Genomic DNA, 23,520 nt, shown 5'->3' with positions numbered 1-23,520 from the left:
GCGAACAACAGAAACAAAGTATCCGGGAAAACGAGACTGATGTAAAAGCGCAAGTTGAAATTTGGTTGATGTACGGATTGGAGACTGATGTGTCTCGGAAAATCAGGTCCACCGCAAAGGAGGTGGGTTTCGCTGTGCTCCCACTTGGGCGAGGGCAGATGGCTGAGCTTCCCCGGTCAAGATGGCGCTAGAGTGCAGCACGTGCGTGCCGCGTCCTAGTCTAGGCCATGGTGGACGAGCGCTTGAATTGCAACGGCATACATGGAGCCTTGGGTTATGGAATATAGCGACCTTATTAACTGGCGTAGGTAGGTACCACCCATCGGGGACGGGTTCAAGGCTCGCTGGGGTCGCGACTGGCCTCTTTCAAGGCGGCTTCGAGACTCTACGGAGACAGGAGGCGAAAAAAATCGCCATTTTCGAGGTAGCGCCAAAAGCACCCTATGTTCAGTCCCTACCAAATAAGGCCTAGCCTACATTTATTTTTCAACATCAATCGCAGCACCAATTCGAATCCGCCCACACGCGTTTTAATCGATTGGCTAGTGCATACCTCTGGTCCTGCCCTCGCTTCACGAGTGACCTCCCCACTGTAGATTATTTAACCGTCACACCTCAGTACGCTTCTCAGGCCGAAGTCAACAGCTTCGATGCAGGTACCACTGCACCGCCGTTCAGGGTCGGCAGCTTGGTTACACAATGTAGCTTTAGTAGGTTGGCTGCTTGTCAAGTAATCAAACGTCTAGGGTGAGCTTGGATCCGGAGGACAGCTTGAGCCCCAACAGCCGCCTGCAGTTGGCTGCCAACACTGGACGACCGCGAGCAGCGAGCACGGGTGCATGGAGACACAGCTCACCGCAGATGAGAGCCACAGCCCAATCCATCGCACCGCCCAGGGGTTGCATGACAGGAGGTGGCCAGGAATCAGGGGTACCCTCCCCCACCCGACGGCTAGCCACACAGCACCCATGCAGGCCGGTTGCCGTGCCCCTCCATCCTGGCGCTCGCTCCCGGCCTAGAAGCCGGCCAAAATAAATAGTATCGTCATTGCCCCTCCACGCACCGACCCGACGTCGTCCCAGACCGACAGACTGACGAGCACTCCATCACCGAGCCTCACCTTGCTACCCCAAACAGCTGCCCAGCCGTCCGGAAAACGAGCTTCGCCCCCCCTCCTCCCCGTACCTGCGTGGACCGATCTAGCATTCTTTTGATTTCCCCACGAGCACGAGCACGGCCGATGACAATGGCTTCCCATGAGGATGACACGATGCCCGAGGAGACCCAGGGCTACAAGCTCTCGCAGCCCAAACAGAGCTTGGCTGAATATAGCCAGATGGGTGAGTTCCAGCAGCAGAGATTCTTTTTTTTCTTCCATCTTTTCTTGCTTGCGTTCTCCACGTTCAAATCTCGACCCGTGCACAAGCTGCCTGCATGTCTGTCCCTTTGCGTTCGGTCCGCCTCGTTTCGACTGCTGCCCGCAGCTGAGCTTCCACAGCTTCTCCGCTTTCTTCTCTGCTGCGGCCGTCACGCGCGGTTATTTTGATGTATGAAGCCTTGGGATATCGTGGCATTCTACGCCACGATTTACCGCAGGCTGTTGGGGCGTCGTCTTGGAAGGCCTCTTGGCAACTCCGCCAACCGGGTCCGAACGAGCCTTGGGCATGTCCCAACCCAACGCCGCTGTCGACGCACAACACGTGGCCGCCGCCGTCAGCGAAGCAAACAGTCGACCCTACACCATGCCTCCAGCCGAATGCCCTTTTTTAACGCTCTCCTGGGAGCCTTTGCCGTGCCCATCTCGATTTCCCCTCTTTCTCACCGCATCTCGCCAGGCATCGCCCACAGCGGTCTATTGACCCAAAAAAAAGACACTACACCGCGTTTGAACCTATCTTGCCCGCTGCCCGCCCAAGCATGGCCACAATGGCGCCGTCGGCCATGGGCCAGATGGACGTGATCTCTCGAATCGACTGGGCCTACTGCCACGCGAACAGAAGCTTACCAGGAGGCGTGGCGGCGCCGTCGCAACGACGGATGCCGCCGGCGGCCACGACACGCGCAGATTCAAACGACGAGTCTCTGCAGAGATACAAGCAGTCCCTCGGCTTCGGCCAGGGCAAGGACCTCTCGGACCCCAACGACCCCCGCGTCTGCATCATCCAGAGCCTGACCATGGAGGCCCCCGGCCGCGACCCCGTCACCATCGACCTTAGCGTCGCCGGCAGCGAGAAGACGCTCAAGGACAAGCCCTTCAAGATCAAGGAGGGCGCCAAGTTCACCATGGTGGCCACCTTCAAGGTGCAGCACGAGATCCTGAGCGGCCTCCACTACGTCCAGGTCGTCAAGCGCAAGGGCATCAAGGTCAGCAAGGACAGCGAGATGATTGGCAGCTTCATACCAAACACGGAAAAGCAGCCGCTCTACACCAAGAAATGTGAGCGCTCTCTCTTTCTCCCCTCGCCTGCAGTTTGCGAATACTCTTTTGCGCCGCAAAAGCTTTTACTGACGTGAACCCTATCCGCGTCTCGGTAACAGTCCACGAGGAGGAGGCGCCGTCGGGCATGCTTGCGCGCGGCCACTACCACGCCATTTCCAGTTTCGTCGACGACGACAAGAAGAAGCACCTCGAGTTTGAGTGCGTATTGCATGCCCCTATGCGAATCTTCCTCCTCCCAAGCTGTATGTGAGCGAACAGCAGACACTGACCTTGAGCCATCGGAACCTATTAGGTGGAGCTTCGACATCGCCAAGGACTGGTGATTGGAGCCCGGGTTGGTGCGCATTTTCTCAGACCCTGCATGATACCTACCTACAGTCGAAGGGAGCCGCAGCTGCCAAAAGTCCAACATATACCACAAGGAATCAGATGGCGTATGCGCTATCGGGAGAGATCGATGCTATGGGGGAAGAAAAATAAACATAGGGCTAGGGGAGGGGAAGCCTTTTGAGAGATACGGTTTTGCTCTGGGCCGGCTCGGCTCGGCTTACAGGCAGCGAGCTCCCGCCTGCGCTGACGGCTCAATGGCCAGGGCTGTCCGCGGATATAATGACATTTTCCTTCGCCTTCTGCTTCTTCGTTGTTTCTTTGTTTGCTTGCTTGGTGCCTTTTCGACAACGAAAGAACACCTAGGAGATAAAAAAAAAATAGGTTATATCGACGAGGCTTCCCATATCCGCCCGTCAACCTTGCTTCATTAGTGTTACATGTCATCATGGCGCCAAAACTGGCGTCAGTCTAGCCAGCCGCCCCGAGAACAGAGTAGTTGGCAACGTGCCCAATTTTGTCATATCTGCGTTCCAAAGAAAGAGAGAAAAAAGGCCCATAAGTAGAGAACAAAAACAGTGGAAGTTGGCTTGAAAATATTTGCCCAGCAACCTCCTGACATTCCCAATAGCACGTCTGTTCGCTCCCATGTGCTAGAGAGCCCTTGAGGCTTACAGAAAATAGTCTGGCAGCGTGTTGGCGTCCGCGGCCTTCTCGCCGCCCGGCTGAATGTCCTTATGCTGGTCGTTCTCGGGTGCGGCGGCGAAGACGTTGAAGTAGCGCTCTCCCATGTCACTAACCTCGAGCACGCTGGCCATGTTACCGCAGCGGTAGCAGTAGTTGGGCGCGCTCCAGACGGTGCTCAGCCGGTCGTCGTAGAGCACCTGGTAGCCCTCCTGGCAGAGCTGGTGGGCGCGCAGAATGTGCGACATGTTGTTGACCGACAGGAACTTCTTGACCACCTGCGCGCCAAAGGTGTAGCCCGCCCCTCGCGGCGAGAGGCTGAACTCGTCACGCTCCGGGTCTGGGTCGGACCAAACTAGGTCGGCCATGGGGCCTTCGTGCGGGATCTCTCGGAAGCGGTCGATGATCTTAATCTGATCGATGGAGTGTATCGAGGGTGAGAGGCCTAGGGCATATGGGAAACAATATTTGTGAGTTGATGGCATCGAGAAGTAAGAGTTCGGCGCGAGACAATACTCACCGCCGTGAACGCAAAATATTTGATCATTAATTACGACGCTCAGAGTCAAAAAGTCAAACATGTCGGTAAAGTGATGCCAGACGTTGGCGTTGCCGTACTTTCTGGAACACTCGGTATAGAAGCCGTACGACTGGGTGACGCCGCGGGATTCATGGTTGCCTCGGATCAAATGGACTCGGTTTGGGTATCTTAGTTTCAGACAGACAAGGAGAGAAATCGTTTCCACGCTGAACATGCCGCGATCAACGTAATCGCCTGGTAGTGCCAGGGCCAGAGCCGCCGCGCGCGTCAGTAAAAGATCGCCTTCCCGAGGCCGAGGTGGTTCATGTGGCCCGGAATAGGAGCGGCGTACCGAGGAAAAGATAGTTTGTGTCTGGGCACCAGCCGCCAATCTTGAAAATCTCGATCAGGTCGAAGAACTGCCCATGAATATCACCGACGACGGTGACGGGAGCGCGGACGTGGACGACATTGCTCTCGCGCATCAGCAGCTCCTTGGTCTTGGCGCATATTGCCTCAATGACGGACTCGGCCAGGAGCTCTTTTTTGTAAAGGCGCGAGATGCACTCGTCCAGGTCCACCGATGCTGTGGGAGTGCGTCCGAGGCATTGTCAGCGACGGCGATTTCCTTCCTCAAAGCCCTCGAGGCGTTCGCAGCCTAAGACCACAAAGACCACAAAGAAAACGCACCTGGTAACCCGGGCATTTCCTTATCGCAAGGACTTGGGTGCCTATGGTAAAGGTCTCGGCGGCTCTAAGAGTGGTGTCGCGTCGGTGCGATGCCGGCAAGGGAATTGGTATCGCGGGGAGGTATCGGCCAGAACCAACATATTTGAGAAGTGAGATATGTGCTGGATTACATCAGGAGGGTTGGAAACATGGCGCGCGCAGGGGGGGGGTTGTTTCGTCGTTCGAATGTGGTTGACTCCGAGGGGAAGCGTAGGCGCCGTGTGATTCCAAGACACGAGATCTAGCAAAAAGGTTGTTGCTATGTCGGCCGGGTCTCGGGCCAATTGCTCTGTTAGGACCTTTGGTCGATGTTTACGGGAGCTGCTTAACGGAGCTGTCTGCAGCAGTCTGGTGCCGGCATACGATTCTTCAACCTGCATGGCATCCCACCCCGCCACGCCAGGCTCCCGCGACCAGGCTGTCAGGAATGCGCCCTGGTTTGCCCGGGAAAACTTCGGCCTGTGGCATTCCGCACAGTGGGGCTGTTGTGCTGGACTGTGCGGGTTGATTGGACAGACCCTCGGTTCAGTGGCGGGCGCCTGGGCCCCTGGATTGACAATCCCATTGTCTTGGGGTGGCGCACGGCCCTCGTCAAAAGCCAAAATTTCGTGCTGAGTAAGATCCACGCATTGAAATCTGCCATGTGTGCGAGCATGTGCGACACAGTGCAGGGTTCGTGGCGCATCTAGCTGAGACTCTAGGGCGCTGTGACCCCAATGCCAACGCTAGCCTGGCTGGAGGCGACGCAGATGGGCCGTCGCGTCCAACATCACTCACGTTTCCTCAATTTGCATGCGCCTCAGAAGTAACAGCATGTCACGGCCTCTTTCTCCCTGGAATCCCGATCACCCAACGCTCTCCATGGCATTTTGCGGCGTCCTCGATCGCTGATTGTGAAGGTGGGGGCACTCGTCAGTCCGCGCGGCGCACCACACGCTGCTTGCCCGCCCGCGACGGGCCCAAGCCGAGCTCCAGCCGTCGTGTCGCTTCGACGTCGCGATCGGTCGAGGTGGGACCCGCCGACCGGTCAAGATCCGGCCCGCGCGTCTGTCGCCTGCCGGGGAGCAGCCAGGCTCGCCCGTCGGGGTCCAGGGCCGTGCCGAGTCGGCCGTCCGCTGCCCTGTCTGCCTTGTCTGCCCTGTCTGCCCGGGTCGGGCGCTGTGGTTTGCGCTGCCGTCCTTGTCCCTGGCACGAACCACCACCCTTCAGAGCCCTATACTCCCCGTCTAAGTCAGTTGGCCTGCGCCACACTAGCTTCTCCTTCGTTGCCTCCTCCCCCGTGCTTCTATCATTGTAATCCCGCCCCTCCCCTTTCCGCCTCTGCGCAATCCTCCTTGCCAGACTCCGCCCCCGAGCATGTCCGAACGTGCCCCGGGGCGAGATGGTCCCAAGGACGAGCCTGAGTGCTTCAACTGCGGAGTCAGGGGTCACTTCGTGATAGCATGTCCCGAAGAGGTTCGCAAAGTCCCGGCGTAAGTTGATGCTCCTTCCGCTTTAGGAGGCATCTCTCTTTTTTTTTTTATCTCATTTCCTCTCCGCCACCTCCTGGTGTCCATCTTGAGGCCCCGCTGACGTGGGTTCATCCAGAGGTTTGCAAGCCTTCCGTCAACGGAAGGCCGCGTCGCAATCCAAAAACTCCTCCCACGGAGGCTCTGGTCAAGGCAAAGGTGCCGGCGGAATGGTCATCACCCGATACGGACCGCCACCAGGCCACCACTCTCAACTGGCGAATTATCTGCCCCATGCGAGCCTGCCGCTGCCCCCACCGCCGCCCGCTCAGGCCCAGGCTCCGGCTCCTGCGCCCTACTATCCCCCTCCCCCGGTGCCTGCTCCCGCCCCGCCGGCCCCGGCAGCTGGCTGGCCATATCCTCCTAGCAGCTACGGCGCAGGCTATCCTGCACCGCCTCCTCCACCGCCTCGTTCATATCCTCCATATGATCCCTATGGCCAGCCTTCGGTTTATGGTCCTCCTGGCCACCTACCACCTCCCGGGCATCTGCCGCCCCCTAACCATCCACCTGGCCCTCCTCCGGTCAATTCATATCATCCACCTTACGGCACTCCTCCGCAGCCGTACTACCCGCCACCACAGCAGACATACACCCCTCCTGCTCCTTATCCAGCCCACGGGCCTCCTCCAGTCCCTGCGGCACACCCTCCTCATCCCTCGTTACCTCCCGTTCCTCCGCCTCCATACCCCTATCCTCCTCCCACTCAATCTTATCCAGGACCCTACGAGGCACACCAACCTTACTATCCTCCTGCGTACCCAAGTGAAATCCCTCGAGGCCACCCACAAAATGATCGTAGCCGAAACCAACGCCACCGTAACGGCCCCTCGCACCACAAGGGTCGGGACAGAGATCGGGATCGAGACAGAGACAAGGGCAGAGACCGTGATCGAGAAAAGGATCGTGGTCGGGGCTTAAAGCATCAACGTAAAGGCCAGGGCCAACGCAACCGAAGCCCATCCAAGGCTGCTGAGACGACAACAGCCCGTCCCTCGACTCTACCAAAAGTACCGCCTCCAAGCCTTCCTGCTCGCCAACCTCGTTGCACGCCCGATACAGTCGAGCCCGTACCCGATAAGGATCATGTGGCGAAGCCAAAGAAGGAACCGACCCCCGAGATCGAGGACGATGAGTTCGAGTGGGAGTTGCAAGCTGCTTTCGCGCAACACCCAACTAAGCCGGCTGATGCAGTTGGGCGGCCTCTACCAAACGAATACAGCGACGCCCCAACCATCCCGCCCGCGTTCGATTCCAACTCGATCAGGTCCGACTTCTTCTCTGCCAACAACTGTGCCGAATTTCTGCGTTCGATCCGAGAGTTGAAATTTTGGGAGAAGGCCAAGAACGATCCCGCCTTTCTTGCCTGGTCAGGAATGGTGCGCTGTCGTTTCCCGAATAGCCCACATGAATACCCAAGCTATCCCAGCACCGCACCAACCGGCGATCGAAGCGAGACGATAGTGAAAGACGAGGTGTTGTTGGATGAAATAGTGGTCAAACAGCGCTATTCTCCCCGTCAAGCGCGAGAACTCTCGGCCTCAAGATCCGGCGATATGAAGCCTCATGGTTCCTTGGGCAAGCATAGCCGTGCGGCTAACGGATCAGACTGGCACAGCCAAGCAAAGCGCTTCAAGGGTTCAGAAGCTTCCACTCCTCGGTCAGCGTATGACTCGCCGTCATCGGGATCGAGGAGATATCGCGGAGACGCCGGGGATGGAGGCCCTTCTGAACAGCCACAACACAGATCTTCACACCAGCCGGACGCTAGAGTGCACACCAACGGCCGACAGGATCCCAGACAACCGAACGACTCGTCTTCAAGTGGCCGTGGGCGTCACGATTCTGGCTACCAAAGCAACAACTCCCCCGAAAAGATGCATGGAAGGTCGAGATCGAGACCAAGACCGGATGCTCGGTACAGATCACGCTCCCGCTCACCTCCGAGAGGATATGCGAGGTACGGGTCCCGCGGGGGATCCGAAAGTCCACGTGGTCAGCATGACCGAGGTCCTTCTCCTAGCAGCCCTCCCGGGACTCCTCCCCGGAGCGGATCCAGCTCACCACTGGACGATCTTGAAATGGAAATACTGGGCATGGTCCGCGAGGTTGTGTCTGAAAAGAAGGGGCCCAGAGCGGATGCCAAGCCAAAGAGACGCCAAATCAAAGTCGCCGATGCTTTCAGGTACGTCTTGGTGCGCCCTCTCTATCTCGCTATCGGAAATCATCTAGAGTTTTCCATTCTAACTGTCATCTCTTGCAGTCGCCGCTGGTAGCGGGGTGATCGCATACACGGATTTCCAGTCGTCCGGCCTTACATGAATCCAAAAGACGGCCCTGTTGGTTTGACCTCAGAAGACGTTTCTTTCTCCTTTCTAGTTTTCTTTTCTACGTTTTGAAGTTGATTCTTGCCTGTTTTCTCAGCCTAGTATTGGCATTTCCCGGAATTTCTATCTCGAGCAACCGTTTTATGGCTTATTCCCCACTTTTTCTTGTTTCCTGCATATCTGCACATCATGCCGCATGTTCGTAGCCAGCATCAATCTCGCGTACTTCCCATGAGGCGAGCTTTGTTTGGCGTTCCGGTCCACTAAGGACAGTCTTGGGATTGCATTTCGGAGTTTTTGGCAGTACACTCTCAGTTTGGGATTTGTCTATAATCTTCCTCTCGTTGCCTTTTGCGCTCATAGCCATTTTAGCATGACTTATAGCGTCCAAGGGATTAGCGGTGTCCGCTGGAGTCTATGAGGTTACCTTTGAAACATACTTAGACACGCAAACTCGGCCAATAATGTTTTATTGTCTTTTCGCGCATGGTTTCCATCTTGTAGTTCGTTTCTAAGTGGCCGGCTCATCCCAGTTTTTGGTCGTCCATGACCCGCTACGGAGGTTGAAACGTCTGAACTGTACAGGATTGTGGCATAGATATATACTTTCTTTCGGTACCTATCCTTTCGGCTTTGAGGTATCACAGCATCAAGTACGAGTGGCGCTGTGAAAAGAAAACACGAGAATGGGGGCATCATAGAACACCTTGTCAAAAACTTCAAAGATGCCACATCTATGGCAAGAACGTCTTGCCGAGAGATTCGAAAGCAAAGTGTGCGCCAGCCATTGTGCTGAAGATTGGTAGATCGAGAAGAGTTGCTGCAGGGAAATCACACGAGGCTGGGCAGAGTGAACCAGCATAGGGAGGAGGAAAGAGAGAGAACAACAAAGGGAGGACAAGAGAGGGGAGACCCGAAAAGACAAATTAATAAAGGAGACGAAGAAATAAAGGAGACGAGGAGAGTGAAAGTACATCAAGCAAGGCATCCAATCACCCCCAGACTCGAGACCCTGCAAACCCACACTGAATCTTTGTTTGTTACGTTGATGTCGTGGCGCAGGGGTCTCTGTGTCGGCGGGACCAGCCGTCAGTCGTCCGGCAGATGGTGATAAAGGAGTCAGGAGTCAGGTAGAGTATGTTGTTGTTATGTACCAAGGCTTATAAATATTCCCTAGCCTTTCCGCTGAGAACACCGGACTCTCAGTGCGGGACAAAGCAAACCCACGAACCGCATAGAATCGCACTTTGGACCACAAATCCATAACACATCATCTCGCGGCCCATCAGTGAGCCGCCGAACAATAAACATCCCACAACCGTACCAGCTATGGGTTGTGGAATGAGTAAGCGAGATGGTGGTGGCAAGCGCCGGAAGGATAGTTCGGCGTGGGTTCCGTCCTCGGGGAAGCCCCCGAGGTGGGCTACAATTGGGCCGCCTCTGAGCGGCCAGCCGGCTACGAGGGGCGGCGGCGGGGAGAGCCAGGACAACCACCGTCCGGGGGTGGTGGCTTGTCGGCCAAGGCCGACGAGCTATGCGCCGACCGGCACTTCATTTACCGAAGAGGACTGGAATGTCCTCACGCTGGCAGGGGGCCACAGCGGCGATTTTGCCCGGCGCGCCGGGAAGCCGGACGCCGAGGCCGCAGCGGCTGCCGAGGCCGAGAGGCGCCGCCGGCCGAGAGGCGGGGCCGTCAGTCGCCAGCCGGCTGTCAAGAAGCGCCGCCGCCCGGACAGGTGCCCGAAGCGGCTCCCCGCGATCCCGGAGGTGTGAATGCATGACGCCTGGGCGAATGAGCCGCGCGACCATGTCTGAGGCTGCTGCTGGGGGAAGGTAAGAGGGATGAGGGAGAGTAATAAGTGGTGGGGCGCTTCATAGAGGCTGTTGGGGGGCAAATAATGACCCAGTCAGTGAGTGGCTGATGTGGGTGTCCCCCCGGGGCTTGATTCGGATTCCATGGTATTAATAGTGCCGGCGATGGCACGGTAGGATCTGATTAAGCGCTATAGCGGGAAATAAACCTCCGGCCCATGTAGCTAACCATGTAGCTAACTTTAATAGACGGGTAGATCAAAATGTCTACGGCATACACAGTAGAGGAGGATAACAAAAATAGTGACGAGTCGGGAAGTGAATGAGAATGCTGGGAAAAACAAAGACGGAAATTGCCACGAGAATTCTTTGGGCATGCAGGGCATCAATCGACCTTGTACGAAGACTAAGGGCTGATGCCCGGGCAAAACAAAATCTCACCTAGCCAGCCACGAAAGGTTGCTGCACATGACGCCAAGAAACAAGGGGGCCGAGGTTGCCCATATGCTAATCTCTACATCTCGAGTCCGAGAGTCGGCAAGCAAAGATAGCAAAACGCACGCAGCAATCCATGACAGAAAAGCCATTGTCACCCAAACCTGAACGGGTCGGTCTCCAGAGCCCACGGTCCCGTCGGTGGCCGAAGCGAATGGAGGGCGACGCGATGGTCAGGGGCGGGCGGATCTGGGGCGGCAATTCCAGGTTGGTGTTTGGCCCCATGTTGACCATGTTGACGTTGTAACTCGGCAAAACCGGGCGTGGTCCGCGCTGTTCCATTTTCCCCTTCTTTTTTTTCTTTTTTTTTTGATCTGCGCTTTCTTCCTTCCATTGTGGATCTCTCTGGGTGGCTGTGCGCGTGCCATCTCAGAGATCTCCCGGGAAGACCACTCCGCAGGCACGTTTCAACATAGGAGGGGAGCTTTTATGTGTGCCGTCCTGTTAGGCATCCCAGAAGGGCGTCCAATGTCGGATGACGGACAGGGAGAGAGCTGCGGAGGCAGACGAAGTCGTTTGCGAACCGAGGTGTCTGAACAGGTAGAGGCAAGCAGCAGCCAGAAACCATGACTGTCGCCCGACCTGCCAACACTGGTACACCGGAATGGAACCTCCCGGGACTGATAGCATGGCGGCGATTTCTGATTGGAGGTGCCATCATTTGCGGGCCACAGGCAGTCGCATTAAGACAAGAGGGTGTGAGTATGAGTGAAGTCGGCACCAACCTCCACAAAAAAATGATCCTCACAAATTTTTTCCCCCATACAAACTACAGCAGAGGAGGCTTGGAAGGAACAATCCCAAGAAGCGATCAACGGGTACGTCGACGGAATCCCTCAAATCCTTTCAAAAAATAATACAAGGCGAAGGGGAAGTGACTGCCCGTTGGATTCCCTATAAAAAAAAATAAGCTTGGGCAGTTTTTTGTTATTTTTTTTATTGCTTTGCAAAGTGAAGCATTTTTGTGTGAGGATCATTTTTTTGTGGAGGTTGGTGGTCGGGTACCCTTGACTAGGTATGTCAAGGGTACCCTTGACTAGGTATTTCGTTCTTTTGCCCTGGCCTTCCATGCTGCGCCCGCCGTTCTCCCACCGCGCCGCCAAGACGCCAATGTTCGGTACTGATTAAACCTACAAAATGATGCGCGGCGTCGATATTAGGTGTTTGCGCGTGGCCGAGGTGGCAGGCAGGTGACAGAGGAAACACGTCAAGTGCCTGACTTTGTAGCAGAGAAAGTAATTCAGATACCAGTCCTTGTGGCCATCACGTTTGGATCTGGGACCGCCCTCAGCTCCAGCCTCCGCACCAGCACGGCGTCTTCCCGCTTACGACTGGCCGGCTACAGCTGCCGCCGGGAGGGAACAGGGGATGTAGTCCACACGAGAGCACAGCGCAGGTTTTCAGGTTGGCTGGCTAGCTGGCCCAAAGGCCCCCGTAGCGCGACGCGATATTGCAGCCGCCCGCACCAAAAACACCCACCCCCGCTGCGGCTACGACAGCAACCCAAGCGAGTGAGGAAGCCCACTCAGTCGCATTTCGCTCGACATCGGCAATTATTTTCGAAGGCAGGGGAGATATGGTCTTGGCGGTGGCGTCGAAGACGAGGGTTTTGATCCTCGTGTCTGTATTCCATCCCTTTTCCGCACTCGCGGCAGATGGGAAACACGGGGCGGGAAGGCAAATGGCCGGGCGGATGCAGGGGAGGGGCGCATTGTCGAATCGAATCTGAGGTCGCACCGCACCGCACCACAGCTCTCGGGTGTGTGGGTGGCCAATAGGCGCTGGTTTTCCCCCCCCCCCCCTTCTGTTCCTCTGCACTCTGCGGGAGGGGGGTGCGGACGGCGGTTCCTGCAGCTCGGGGTCTCAGCTGGCCTGTTTCAATGTCCAGACGCAGAGGCAGAAGCAAGAGCGGGAGCGGTTTTGACATCCGTCTGGTGGCTCTCGTGAATGCCATTGGGTAGGGCTGCCCTCACCCGCCGCCACGGATGCTGAATTCCATCATCGAAGGCGCGAAAGGAAACATGCGTCAGCACCCCGGCCTCCTACCTCCTGTGTCCTTGCTTCTCTCGCCATGTCAGCTTCGATCAAGATCGGCTAGCGAGGGGGGGATCCAGGCAGCATGGCAGGTGGCTCCCGGTGCTGGTGCTGGTGACATGATCGAAGGCCGCGGGGGCCGGCGGCGAGGGCGCGTGGGGGGGGGGGGCGCTAGGGGCAGGCAAGGCCTGGGCTGGCCGATATTGGAGTCGAAGGCGGACAGCAGAGAGGAGGGAAGAGAGAAAGTGGCCTGATTTTGCTCCTCAAGAGAGGTTGTGGCAGGGGCCTGACACCGGTAGCCCGTCCATTTTGGGCCTAGCGGGTGGGGCCTAGCGAAGACCCCATCGCGCCAAGTCAAACGGCTGCCAGGGCCAAAGCTTGAACGACTGGGCCCAGGCTTGTTTACAGCCTCGAGCTGGACCCGGGAGGCAGTGCAGAACTGCACGGGCCACTGGGTCACGCTGGGGTACGCTATATCCCATCCCAGGCTCGAAACGGCGCTCCAGTAGCTTCGACGCTGGCTGCGTTCTAAGTTGCTGCGGACGCTAGGTACACACGGGCGCTACACGGCCAGCGAACCTCCCGATTAAGCTTACCTTGCGCACTTTCGACTCCAATGCGCCGCCACAAACTGTTCGTCCCGCTTCTCCAATGCGCCGCCCACAAACTTGTTCGTCCCGTTTCTCCAACTGTTCGTCCCGTTTCTCCAAACTCGGGCCGTCCATTCTCTTTCCTCTCCCCACAGGCGGTTCTGGGAGGCACCTGATATGGAAGTCAGCTCGTGCACGTCGACGTCGACGACATCACCTCGCGTCGGCTCCCCTAAAGGAGCCGCCTGCCAGCCACCCTGACCCTGGAATCTCTGGGCGGCGGGACAGCAATCAGAGAATGCGCCAAAACCTTCCGTGGCAAACCCACCTTGCCCGCTGTTCTCTTGGCTTCCGGCGCTGAGACGGCTCGGCGCCAAGCAGTCGCCGCTGTCGCTTTGCAGGGCCAACTGCCAGCCAGAGTAACAGCGCCTGCAAACCCCTCTGGATAGCGTCTTGGCAAGCGCTATAGCGCGGCTCCTTGACGTTTCTTGCCTCCCTTGGCAACCTTTTGTCAGTTTCGACGATCCAAATCCATCCACGCCCCTCCCGCCCCCCAGCCGACCCTCGTCCACACGCCTCCCCCCGTCTCCCCAAACACGCCGCCCGCTGCGTCGTCGAGGCCTGTTTTGGATTGCCTCCGGGGGCCCCTAGGGAGGACGCCAAGAGCGCCAGTGGGGATTCGTGATTTGCGAAGGCCACCCCGTGCCATGCAGTCGGTGACATCGGGTCGGGGGCACGCGCTCGCTGCTGATCCTGGGCTACGGCATTTTCGAGGAGCGCGAGAAATCCCCTGCCCGCGGATCTCGGGTTAATCCTGCGGGCGGGAGACTCGCCATGGGGCAGCCGCCTTGACTGCTACCTCAGCTATCATAAAGGTCTTGGTCTCCCGCCTTGGTTGGAGGCTTGGAAACTCTTAGCCCATCTCTGGAGATCCAGCCTTTGACAGCCTCAGCTCGCCCTTCCATTCTTCATACCTCTAATTCGTTTCTCGGCGTGTGTCAAGTGCTCAGCTCACTATCACATTCCATAGGGCTGGTCTCTTTTATTAATTCGGTTTCGACAAGAACTAATTTGCTTATATTTTTACCCACGGTCTCTCACAACCGCTCTCCGTTTTATACCCCCTCTGACAAAATGGTTTCTTCCTTGTTCTTCGGACTCAGTGTCCTGGCCGCGGCCGTGTCACCCGTCGTTGCGTCGTGTGCCTACGGCACCCACCTTGCCCCCAGGGCCGAGGAGGGCGGCGCCGTTCCCATTGGCACCTTCGGATACGCCGGTGCTATTGTAAGTTGAGATAAATTGTCTATTTTGCTTTTGTCGTCATCTGTGTTTCAAGTCGACGTTGAGCTAACGCGGTGACGCCAATTCAGGGACCTGTCAACTGGGTCTCCCTTGACCCTGCCGCCAATGCCCTGTGCAACACGGGCACCCGCCAGAGCCCCATCTCCATGACGGCCGGCAGCTTCCAGATGGTGCAGGCCGCCGACGTGAAGCTCGACATCCCCGACATGACGGCCGGCACCGAGTTCGAGAACCTGGGCACCACTGTCGAGGTCATTGCCAAGGGCGGCAAGATGACCACCGCTGGTATCCAGTACGAGCTCAAGCAATTCCATTTCCACCTGCCCAGCGAGCACCTGGACAACGGCACCAGCCGCGCTAGTACGTTTCCCTCCTTTCTTGCGGGTAGCCATGTTGAGGCTTTTAACTGACTCTCGATGCGCGTCAACAGTGGAGATGCACATGGTCTGGCAGAGCGCCAACCAGGAGATTGCCGTCATTGGCATGTACATTGACGTCGACACTGGCGATGCCGTCGCCGCCCCTGCCGCTGGCGCCAACGCCTCGGCTGGCGCCACCTCAATTGAGCGCAGGCACCCCCGCGAGATCGCTTCCCGCGCCGAGGGCAAGGGCAAGGCCGCTGGCGAGAACAAGGCCGCGGCCCCTGCCGCCGGCGCTCAGAGGATGGGTGTCATGCCCGCCGCCGCCGCCGCTCCCGTCAAGTCCAACCTGCTGTCCACCGTCCTGAGCGAGGTCGGCAAGATCGCCACGCCTGGCACCAAGACCGAGACACCCCCGCTGGTCATGTCGGAGCTCGTCCAGACCATCCAGGCCGGTTCGTTCCAGAGCTACTCGGGCTCCCTGACCACCCCTCCCTGCAGCGAGGGCGTCCGCTGGCTCGTCTCGACCCAGAGCCTCTCCATCTCGATGCAGAACTTCGTGGCCGCCCGCAACGTCATCGGCTTCAACGCGCGCTTCGCCCAGAACGCCCCTGGCCAGACCAACCTGGCTGCTCTCGGTGCCGCTGCCGGCGCTGGAGCTACTAAGCCTGCTACCGGAGCCGAGAAGGCTGCCAACCCCGCTGCTCCTGCCACCTCCCAGCCCGCTGCTGCGAAGCCTGCTGCCGGAGCTGAGAAGGTTGCCAAGCCTGCTGTCGGAGCTGAGAAGGTTGCCAACCCCGCTGCCGGAGCTGAAAAGGTTGCCAACCCCGCTGCCGGAGCTGAAAAGGTTGCCAACCCCGCTGCTCCTGCCACCTCCCAACCCGCTGCTGCTAAGCCTGCTGCGAAGCCTGCTGCCGGAGCTATGAAGGCCGGGACCAAGGAGGAGGAGGACGACGATTAGATGACGGGGACGCCCTGTCGCCGAGCGAAAATTGTACATGGAAGCCAGCATCCAAAGACGAAACCAGAAAACATTATTTGCCGCGACCTGCCCACTAGATTCCTCCATGCTCCCCCACTGACAATTCACCTTGTTGCGGCACTTGGTTAACCAGATGCATGCACGCCCCTACGTGCTTTACTTGGGGGTCCAGTGGTTGGAGGAACACGTGGCTTGTCATCACTCTAAAGCCGGCACTGTCTTGCTGCGACCCTTCTTTATGTTTTTTTTTCTTTACCATTTTGTCTTGAGATTCCTAATGAGCGTTAGAGCAGCGTTGCACGAGATACCTAGAGCATAGAAAAAATAGAGTAACCTACGTCACTCACCGGACGTCGTTCCTCAATTCGATTCGACCCCTCGCACTGAGACAGGCAGATCGGACACCGGATACAGTATTTTTGCTATAGCCACGTTACCAAGCATGCAGTCCCGCGGTGGCCAAGATGGGACACTGGACGCCGCTGTTGGAGCGATGAGCATTTGCATGGCAGCCAAGGCGGCGATCCGAGTCAGGGTGCCAGGCCCTTGCGCATATTGGGTGTTGCCTCTTGACCACGCAAAAGCCAGGTTTGGCGGCGGCAGAAGAATACGGGTAACATAAAAAACGACTCTCTCTGTCCCGCCCTGTCTGATCGGCGTCCAAAACAGGTGCGACGGGCTCATCCAACAGCGCCCGCGCGGGCATGTCCCGTCGACGGTCGGGATGGGGATCCGTCTTGGGTGGCTGTGCTTGCCATGCGGGCGGCAAGTGAGTGCACTGATGAAACGTCCATATGGACGGGCCAACGATTTGGGACAGGAGGGAACCATTATGCGGGCGGCTGGTTCATACTAGTAGCTGACAGCGAACTTGTCATCCTACCTTGTTCTTCCCCTTTTTGCAGGAATAACGAACCGGATTTTGCTAAGCGTTTTGTCTTAATGATCGGCGTGCTATTTTGGCATTTTAACCACACCTCCCTCCCCTCCTCAGCTGGGCACACCCCTGCACGTGATGCTGGGATGGAATGGAGTGGTGTGCCTAGCTGGAGCCCCACAAATACAGGGCTGGATGGACGCCCGAACCCCCGCAATCCTAGGCATCGAGATGACGCATTCACTAGCGACTAAGCAGGTGACGTGCTGTTGGCATTTTCAGACGTCTACCACATCTCAGCATAGATTGACCAACCTTCAACCAAACCCTTTCTATCCTATCGACAACAAGTCTGCGAGCTGCATCTACACCATCGAAACGGAAAACAGCAGGATTGTCACAGATCCCGTCAACAACGAATAATCGACGGGTGGATATCCTCGACGTGTATCGTTTTGGGACCAAACGCACCCGCAAAACACCTAGTCGGCCTTAGAGCCGATAGCCAGCACCCAAACAGCACGTCAAAATAAAAATAAAAATAAAAATGGCGAGGAATCCCCTCAGTCCCGACGCCATCGTGCAGGCCATGGCCGAGGCCCTGCCGACGCACCCCGCGGGCGATGCGACATCGGACCTGAGCGGCTCGTACGAGGCGCTCGCGCTCTTCACCCACGCGTGCATGGCCTGTCTCGACTTTCGCCTGATCGGCCTCACCGAGGGCCAGAAGAGGGCCGGGGATGATGACAACAACGAGTGCCGCCGCCTCGCGCCGCGCCTGCCGCCGGGCTGGAACGCCTCCTTCAACTCGTACTCGTTCGTCTACGCGCACGCGCAGTCGGCCATGACCTTTGTCACAAAGGTCGACCGCATGGGCCAGCGCGCCGAGGTCCGCGGCATCGCCAGCGCCACCGACGCCGTCGTGCGCTTCGACGTCGCCCCGCGCGACTACGTCTCGTCGGCCGCCCTGCCCGTCCGCATCACCCTCAGGAAGAAGTCCACACCTGCTGGCGGCGGGGGCGGCGGGGGCGGCGGCAGCGGCGATGCCACCACCACCACCACCACCACAGACAGCAACAATGGCAGCACAGACGACGGCGGCGGCGGCGGCGAAGACAGGACGGACCTCCCCGCCAAGCTCGGCGCCGTCTTCGTCTCGCCGGAGCGCATCGCCGACCTCGCGTCGCTCGTCAAGGTCTCCATCGTCCAGCGGCTGGCCCCGGGCATCGCCAAGGACGGCTACGCCGAGGAGCGTGACCCGGACGACCGCGCGGCCGAGGACGACGCCCGCCGCCCCCTGCGCGAGGCCGGCCCCCAAAACCCGCGGCCCGACCGCCGCCCGTCGCACCAGCCCCCGCACATGCCCGACCCGGCCCGCCCGTACCCGCACGACGATCCTCTTGCTGTCCCGCCCCGCCCGCCCGGCCCCGTCGCCGATTTCCCACCCCCGGACTTTGACGACGAGCTCGACATCAACCGGCCCCACGCCGGTCGCGTCCCGCTCCCCGGCCCACTCGGCCCATTCGGCCCCGCCGCCGGCCGGTCGCCCTTCGCCATCGGCCACGACGACCTGCACCCGCCGGGCCTAGGCCACCCCTTCCTCGCCGGCGGGGGAGGCCTCGCTCGACCTGCGCCGGGCGGCGGCGGCATGCACCCGACCTTTGACGACCCTCTCTTTGGCGGCCGTGGTGGCGGCGGGGTCGATGGCATGTTCGATCCTCAGGTGCCTCCTGGCGCCAGATACGACCCTGTCGGCCCTGGCGGTGGTATAGGCCCCTTTGGTGGCGGCGGCGGTGGTCCCTTTGGCAGGCGTGGAGGCGGTGGTAGGGGAGGAGGCGGGTCTCCATTTGGAGGTGGTGGCTTTGGCGGCGGCATCCTTTGATCCCAACGCACCCTCGAGCATTGCAGGGTGAACGCATGTGTATGGCTGACAGATCCAGCAGCCGTTGTTGGCTTGGCTTGGCTGGATTTTCGTGGTTATGTATCCCACAGAATGTATAATAGTATTGGGTGACACCGGGACGGTAGCAGAAAAAAAGCTCAACAAGATTCCATGTTGTACTAAACCTAACTATAAGGTGCCAAAGCCACTCGACCCCTAATCTTGTACGAGATTTGCACAGCAAGAGGTCAGGAAGTCGGGGCACCCACTCGCAACAAACAAGCCAGAGTCCATCCATACCAACATTAAACAAACATCAATCCCATTCACATTCCCATTCCCAGCGCCCAATAGTGTCAGGCAACCGAAATAGCTGCAAAGGTATTTCGGTAATATCGCATCCCAATATCAAATACACAACAATTCTTCTCCGCAAGCACCTGCAGGCTTGAGGCTGAATACCAAAAATAAAAGAACGAAAGCATCGCAGAGGGGGACAGGGGCTCAAGGGCGGTAGTGGTCAGTAGTTCCGTTGCCTGCTGGATAATTATCCGAGGGCCGGCGGGGGCCGAGTGGGCAGTAGTAGTCGCCTCTCCCGCGACGCGACGGCGTTGGGGTTTTAGCACTGCTGCTCCCGACGTCTAGGCTCGGAGACTTGGATCGGGCGCGGCGGTCGGAGCGGCCGGCCGCTCTGGTCTGAGGCCGGGAAGCCTCAGGGCTATCCAGTGCGGCTCGGATCGGGGAGCGCTCACGGCGAGATCGGGATCGACGGCCGGATCCCGCGGGGCTGGGGCCAGACTCAGCGTCCTGCCTGGCCACTGTGAACCCCGCCAGGAACGCCTGAGCAGCGACTTCGCTCTCTCGATAGACAGGTGGGATAAGAAACCCCATGGTCTCCTCCATCTTGCGAATCTTGCTTTCCCTTGCGTCAAGCCGGACAGGCCAAGAAGGGTCACCATAGCCCCTTGAGGGCGTGTCCGCCACGACCATCTGATTGCCATTGGTCCCGTTCCGCAAGACGAGGGCGTTTGACATTGTGGGAATTTCCCGCGCTGACACCGTCTTATTTCGCGGAGACTTGCCTCCGCGAAATGCCCGTGGTAAGCTGTCCATGTACCACATAGGCAACTCCCGCACCACGGGAATGGCCTTCCTTGCGCACTCTATCTTGGCCGCAGCTGAGGAGAGACTGGCCTCATCATTGCTGACCATCTTACCGCCGGGGAGATGGAGATCACACCAGAAGCCCCGGGCATTTTTCCGCTCAGTGAATTTGGCTGTTTGAGACCCCGAGTCAGTAGATTTCTTGTCAACACTGGGTTGGAATGCTGTGCTGAAGGCGAGAAGTTCACTGGAATATGTCCTGGATGTATCTGGCAGTGGCTCCCGAGCAGAAGCGACTCAGGAACAACTGGACAAGCGCGCGGCTAGATTGGGGGTGGCATACGTACGGTTGAACCTACGCATCTGACACTCGCGCGACAGCATCGTGGGAATTGAGTGAAGCTCTGGCTCCTCGGGCCTCTCGGCCTGATCCGATGGCTCTTCAGAATTGGCCATCCCACTCTTCTCGGCCTTCACGGGCGCCTCCCGATTGGAGTCAATGGGTTCGACCGCCGCGATGGGCTGGATGCCTGTGTGAGGCGTGGGGCTTCCAACACTAACCCCTCTCTGAGCTCCCGGGCCTATAACGCCAACCCTAGCCCGAGGTACGGGCGGAAGGTAGTGAGTCTGTGTAGGCCTCGGAACAGCCGGGAGGCCATGGTTGACCTTGGTCATGTCATGGCTCTGGGATAGGGCGACACCGTTCGCGGGGGCGTTTGCGAGATTCTGTCTGCTGACATGAAAGCCTTGCGCGACGTCGAAGCGTGGAGGTGACAGGCGGCCGTAGTTGGGATCGGCAACGCTCATAATTGGATGGCGCTGGTCAGGGATCAGAGACGAAGAGACAGTGCCGTTGACGGGGAACCGTCTGGGCAGCTGAGGGCGCGCAGCGGTATCGCTGGCCGGCTCGGGCTTCTGGACGGCTTGTGAGCCTCCCATATGAGTCGCAATGCTCTCCGAGCCGGGTTTGCTGGGGGATGGCTCGGGGCTGAACTTCATATTGGCGACCCTCGCAAGTAGGAGCTCCTGCAACTTTGCCTGCTTTGCCGTCTCCTTGCGTTTGTTGACAGCCAAGCGAGGACGTCGACGGGGGGGAGGCTTGGGAGGCTTCTGCCTTGCCGAGGTTGCAGGCTGCTTCGACGGATGCGTGCGGTTTGGACGACCCGGACTACTACCTTCTGGACGAGAGACTGCGACTTGGCTCGCGGATTAATATTGATATGGCGAGGCTACGATGGCCTGGGGGTTGAAAGAGGAGGTTCAACTCACTTGTTCGGCCAGGCTCTGGGCTGGAGCGAGGCTCTATTTTGCAAGCTGGCGCCTGGCTCGCAGGGTCATGATCCGCCATTGCTGCCTGTTGTGTCTCTCGAGGAAGGTACCTGGAGGTAGGTGGGTTGGCTGGAAGGGAAAGAGAAAACGACTGTGAGGATGCGTGGTGGCAGGTGCCCGAGTGGTAGGTGCTTGCCTAGATGATCCTTGGTGAAGCGGGGAGGAAGCAGAGGCACTTGCAGTTTGGGCAAGAGATCTGGGTGAGAAAATATCAAACAGCGCAAAGGCGGCTGCAGATGAGGAAGGAGCGACCATCTCATCCCAAAAACGGTGGGCACGCCCCCACTTTGCACCAAGAATACACCGAGGACCGCACGGCTTGCTGTGGAAGGAGCTAGCTAATGATATATATATATATATATATTTATTATTATTTGTACTCTGTCTTGTATATAGGGGAAACCTCAGTGTTTCTGCTTGTAAGTGCGTGGGGAAAAACCCTTGGGTTGGGCCTAGGGGGGAAAGCCCTGCGCCTGCGTTGCGCTCCCTAGTCGGTGTTGGACGGCTAGCGACGCCTTTTCGTATTTACGCTCTACAGAAAAAAGTGCTCCGGCAAAGAGGCGTCTTCGTCCCCTCCGGCCTGGAGGGGTGGTGAAGTGAAAATGGGAAGAGGGATGTCCTGTGTGGGGAAGGGAATATATAATAAAAACGCTATGGGTACGCAAGGAAAAAGCTCGGGGGACGGGTCGTTATAGTCCCGCTGCAGGTTCAGGGTGTTTTCCGGTCGGCGCTTTCGGTGCCCGGAGCTGTGGTTGGGGCGGGCAATTCGGGTTATAACGGTGCTGGCCGGGTTGTTAGTATTTCGGTATTTGGCGGCTGGCTTTGGCCGGAAGCGTTGTATCCCGTTCGTTGGTTGTTAGGGTTGCCTTTGGAAAGGTCCCGTTTTGCTTTTTTTTTGGCCGCGTCGTTGGGTCGTTGCTGCTGTTGAAATGGTGGTGTTTTTAAGCTTTGCTAATAGGGTGCGGGTTGTAGCAGGTGGCCACGTTGGAACGGCTGTAATTCCTTCTTTTGAAGTAATTGTGCCTTCCTAGTTGCGGTAGCGAGGTCCTACAAAGCTTTTATTCCTTCGCCACCTTTCCTTTCCAACCCTTTTTCCCTTACTTTTCCCTTCGTTTCCATTCCTTTTTTTTTTCTTTTGCTTGCTATAATTATTTTTATCCTGCGCCCGCTTTGGTTCCTTTTTCCTACACTAATTATGATCTTTTTTTTGGTTCCTTGTTTTATTCGGTTCCTTCTCTGCTTAGCTACTTTGTATTGTCGGTTCCTCCTTGTCGTTATGCTTGCCAATGCCTCCCTTACCAAGAAGCGCGGTCGGCCCAAGGGCTCGGGCGGCAAAGCTGCCGCTTCTCCCCAGGCCCCGCTTCGGGCGCTTTAAGAACTTCGAGAACATCCAGCGCCTCGGGGGCCAGATAGCGGTCGCGCTGCTCCCTCTCCGACTCCTGCTCCGCCTGCGCCTCCTCCGTTGGTCGGGGATGAGGATGATGGCGGTTTGACCGCTGCCGACTAATATATAAATCAAAAATTTACCAACAGATATCTGGTAGGAAGGCCCCTCAGCGGCTTTTGTATTCCCAACTTCAAAATGGCACCAGCAACTCCTGCTGCCCCTTCTGCCAGCGCCGGATGTTCTCGACCTGAACCGCATACCAGTCGTCCAGCGTCTGCTTCTCGACGTAGCCCATGTGCGGCGTCAGCAGGACCTGGCTGCGCCCGCCTCTCCCCCACTCGGTCGTGCGCCAGGGGCTGTCGAGGGGCAGCGGCTCGAGGTCGAAGACGTCGAGGGCGGCGCCGCGGATGGCGCCCCTGCCGAGCGCGTCGAGCAGCGCGCTCTCCTGAACCACGGGCCCGCGGGCCGTGTTGACCAGTAGCGCCGTCGGCTTCATGCGCGCCAGGTCGTCGGCGCCCACCAGGCCCCTGGTGCGGACCGAGAGCACGACGTGGACGCTGAGCACGTCGGCCGTGGCGAACAGCTCCTCCCTCGTCACGACCCGGAACGTCTTTTGCCCCGGGGAAGAGGGGTCCTCGGCGGGGAGGCCGGCCTCGGCGGCGCGCGCGTCGGCGGCGTCCTGGGTCAGGTTGGCGCTCCAGGCGACGACGCGCATGCCAAAGGCGGCGCGCATGATGCGCGCCACCGAGACGCCCAGGCGGCCGAGCCCCAGCACGCCCAGGGTGCGGCCCGACAGGCCCAGCGCCCAGCCCGTCTGCCAGGCGCCGGCGCG

General features: G+C 58.4%; 13 protein-coding genes across 13 annotated transcripts; 9 read left to right on the top strand and 4 right to left on the bottom strand.

Annotated features, from left to right (window-relative positions):
• Window positions 1–181: 181 nt before the first annotated feature.
• GGTG_04052 (hypothetical protein) lies at window positions 182–1,038 on the top strand (the record flags this gene model as incomplete). The annotated part of the gene is made up of 2 exons (XM_009221841.1): window positions 182–304; window positions 503–1,038. The coding sequence occupies 2 exons, from the start codon at window positions 182–184 to the stop codon at window positions 749–751; spliced, it is 372 nt and encodes a 123-aa protein (XP_009220105.1). The 3' UTR covers window positions 752–1,038.
• Window positions 1,039–1,246: 208 nt separating this feature from the next.
• GGTG_04051 (hypothetical protein) lies at window positions 1,247–1,859 on the top strand (the record flags this gene model as incomplete). Its single annotated transcript, XM_009221840.1, has 2 exons — window positions 1,247–1,340; window positions 1,597–1,859. 2 exons carry the CDS (start codon window positions 1,247–1,249, stop codon window positions 1,857–1,859), a joined length of 357 nt encoding a protein of 118 aa, XP_009220104.1.
• A 67-nt stretch (window positions 1,860–1,926) lies between these two features.
• On the top strand, window positions 1,927–2,763 carry GGTG_04050 (rho GDP dissociation inhibitor; the record flags this gene model as incomplete). The annotated part of the gene is made up of 3 exons (XM_009221839.1): window positions 1,927–2,437; window positions 2,539–2,638; window positions 2,733–2,763. The coding sequence occupies 3 exons, from the start codon at window positions 1,927–1,929 to the stop codon at window positions 2,761–2,763; spliced, it is 642 nt and encodes a 213-aa protein (XP_009220103.1).
• Window positions 2,764–2,856: 93 nt separating this feature from the next.
• On the bottom strand, window positions 2,857–5,081 carry GGTG_04049 (serine/threonine-protein phosphatase). Its single transcript, XM_009221838.1, has 4 exons — window positions 4,662–5,081; window positions 4,324–4,557; window positions 3,972–4,226; window positions 2,857–3,896 (listed from the first exon to the last, which is right to left on the bottom strand). The coding sequence occupies exons 1-4, from the start codon at window positions 4,675–4,677 to the stop codon at window positions 3,439–3,441; spliced, it is 963 nt and encodes a 320-aa protein (XP_009220102.1). The 5' UTR covers window positions 4,678–5,081; the 3' UTR covers window positions 2,857–3,438.
• A 335-nt stretch (window positions 5,082–5,416) lies between these two features.
• On the top strand, window positions 5,417–8,484 carry GGTG_04048 (hypothetical protein; the record flags this gene model as incomplete). The annotated part of the gene is made up of 5 exons (XM_009221837.1): window positions 5,417–5,505; window positions 5,600–5,924; window positions 6,042–6,172; window positions 6,288–8,393; window positions 8,472–8,484. 5 exons carry the CDS (start codon window positions 5,417–5,419, stop codon window positions 8,482–8,484), a joined length of 2,664 nt encoding a protein of 887 aa, XP_009220101.1.
• Window positions 8,485–9,864: 1,380 nt separating this feature from the next.
• On the top strand, window positions 9,865–10,308 carry GGTG_04047 (hypothetical protein; the record flags this gene model as incomplete). The annotated part of the gene is made up of 1 exon (XM_009221836.1): window positions 9,865–10,308. One exon carries the CDS (start codon window positions 9,865–9,867, stop codon window positions 10,306–10,308), a length of 444 nt encoding a protein of 147 aa, XP_009220100.1.
• Window positions 10,309–11,408: 1,100 nt separating this feature from the next.
• On the top strand, window positions 11,409–11,882 carry GGTG_04046 (hypothetical protein; the record flags this gene model as incomplete). Its single annotated transcript, XM_009221835.1, has 3 exons — window positions 11,409–11,540; window positions 11,618–11,660; window positions 11,800–11,882. 3 exons carry the CDS (start codon window positions 11,409–11,411, stop codon window positions 11,880–11,882), a joined length of 258 nt encoding a protein of 85 aa, XP_009220099.1.
• A 1,034-nt stretch (window positions 11,883–12,916) lies between these two features.
• Window positions 12,917–14,175, bottom strand: GGTG_04045 (hypothetical protein; the record flags this gene model as incomplete). Its single annotated transcript, XM_009221834.1, has 3 exons — window positions 12,917–13,421; window positions 13,473–13,873; window positions 14,029–14,175. The coding sequence occupies 3 exons, from the start codon at window positions 14,173–14,175 to the stop codon at window positions 12,917–12,919; spliced, it is 1,053 nt and encodes a 350-aa protein (XP_009220098.1).
• Window positions 14,176–14,600: 425 nt separating this feature from the next.
• Window positions 14,601–16,088, top strand: GGTG_04044 (hypothetical protein; the record flags this gene model as incomplete). The annotated part of the gene is made up of 3 exons (XM_009221833.1): window positions 14,601–14,750; window positions 14,837–15,128; window positions 15,199–16,088. The coding sequence occupies 3 exons, from the start codon at window positions 14,601–14,603 to the stop codon at window positions 16,086–16,088; spliced, it is 1,332 nt and encodes a 443-aa protein (XP_009220097.1).
• Window positions 16,089–17,221: 1,133 nt separating this feature from the next.
• GGTG_04043 (hypothetical protein) lies at window positions 17,222–19,205 on the top strand. The gene has a single exon (XM_009221832.1). It carries the CDS (start codon window positions 17,534–17,536, stop codon window positions 18,866–18,868), a length of 1,335 nt encoding a protein of 444 aa, XP_009220096.1. The 5' UTR covers window positions 17,222–17,533; the 3' UTR covers window positions 18,869–19,205.
• Window positions 19,206–19,372: 167 nt separating this feature from the next.
• Window positions 19,373–21,320, bottom strand: GGTG_04042 (hypothetical protein; the record flags this gene model as incomplete). The annotated part of the gene is made up of 3 exons (XM_009221831.1): window positions 19,373–20,145; window positions 20,320–21,162; window positions 21,242–21,320. The coding sequence occupies 3 exons, from the start codon at window positions 21,318–21,320 to the stop codon at window positions 19,373–19,375; spliced, it is 1,695 nt and encodes a 564-aa protein (XP_009220095.1).
• Window positions 21,321–21,441: 121 nt separating this feature from the next.
• GGTG_04041 (hypothetical protein) lies at window positions 21,442–21,896 on the top strand (the record flags this gene model as incomplete). The annotated part of the gene is made up of 3 exons (XM_009221830.1): window positions 21,442–21,571; window positions 21,698–21,720; window positions 21,840–21,896. The coding sequence occupies 3 exons, from the start codon at window positions 21,442–21,444 to the stop codon at window positions 21,894–21,896; spliced, it is 210 nt and encodes a 69-aa protein (XP_009220094.1).
• A 700-nt stretch (window positions 21,897–22,596) lies between these two features.
• GGTG_04040 (hypothetical protein) lies at window positions 22,597–23,421 on the bottom strand (the record flags this gene model as incomplete). Its single annotated transcript, XM_009221829.1, has 2 exons — window positions 22,597–22,804; window positions 22,898–23,421. 2 exons carry the CDS (start codon window positions 23,419–23,421, stop codon window positions 22,597–22,599), a joined length of 732 nt encoding a protein of 243 aa, XP_009220093.1.
• Between the last annotated feature and the right edge of the window lie 99 nt (window positions 23,422–23,520).

This window comes from Gaeumannomyces tritici (genome assembly GCF_000145635.1).
Source record: "Gaeumannomyces tritici R3-111a-1 unplaced genomic scaffold supercont2.2, whole genome shotgun sequence".
NCBI classification, from domain to species: Eukaryota; Fungi; Ascomycota; class Sordariomycetes; order Magnaporthales; family Magnaporthaceae; genus Gaeumannomyces; species Gaeumannomyces tritici.
This window is presented reverse-complemented; position numbering and strand designations above follow the sequence as displayed.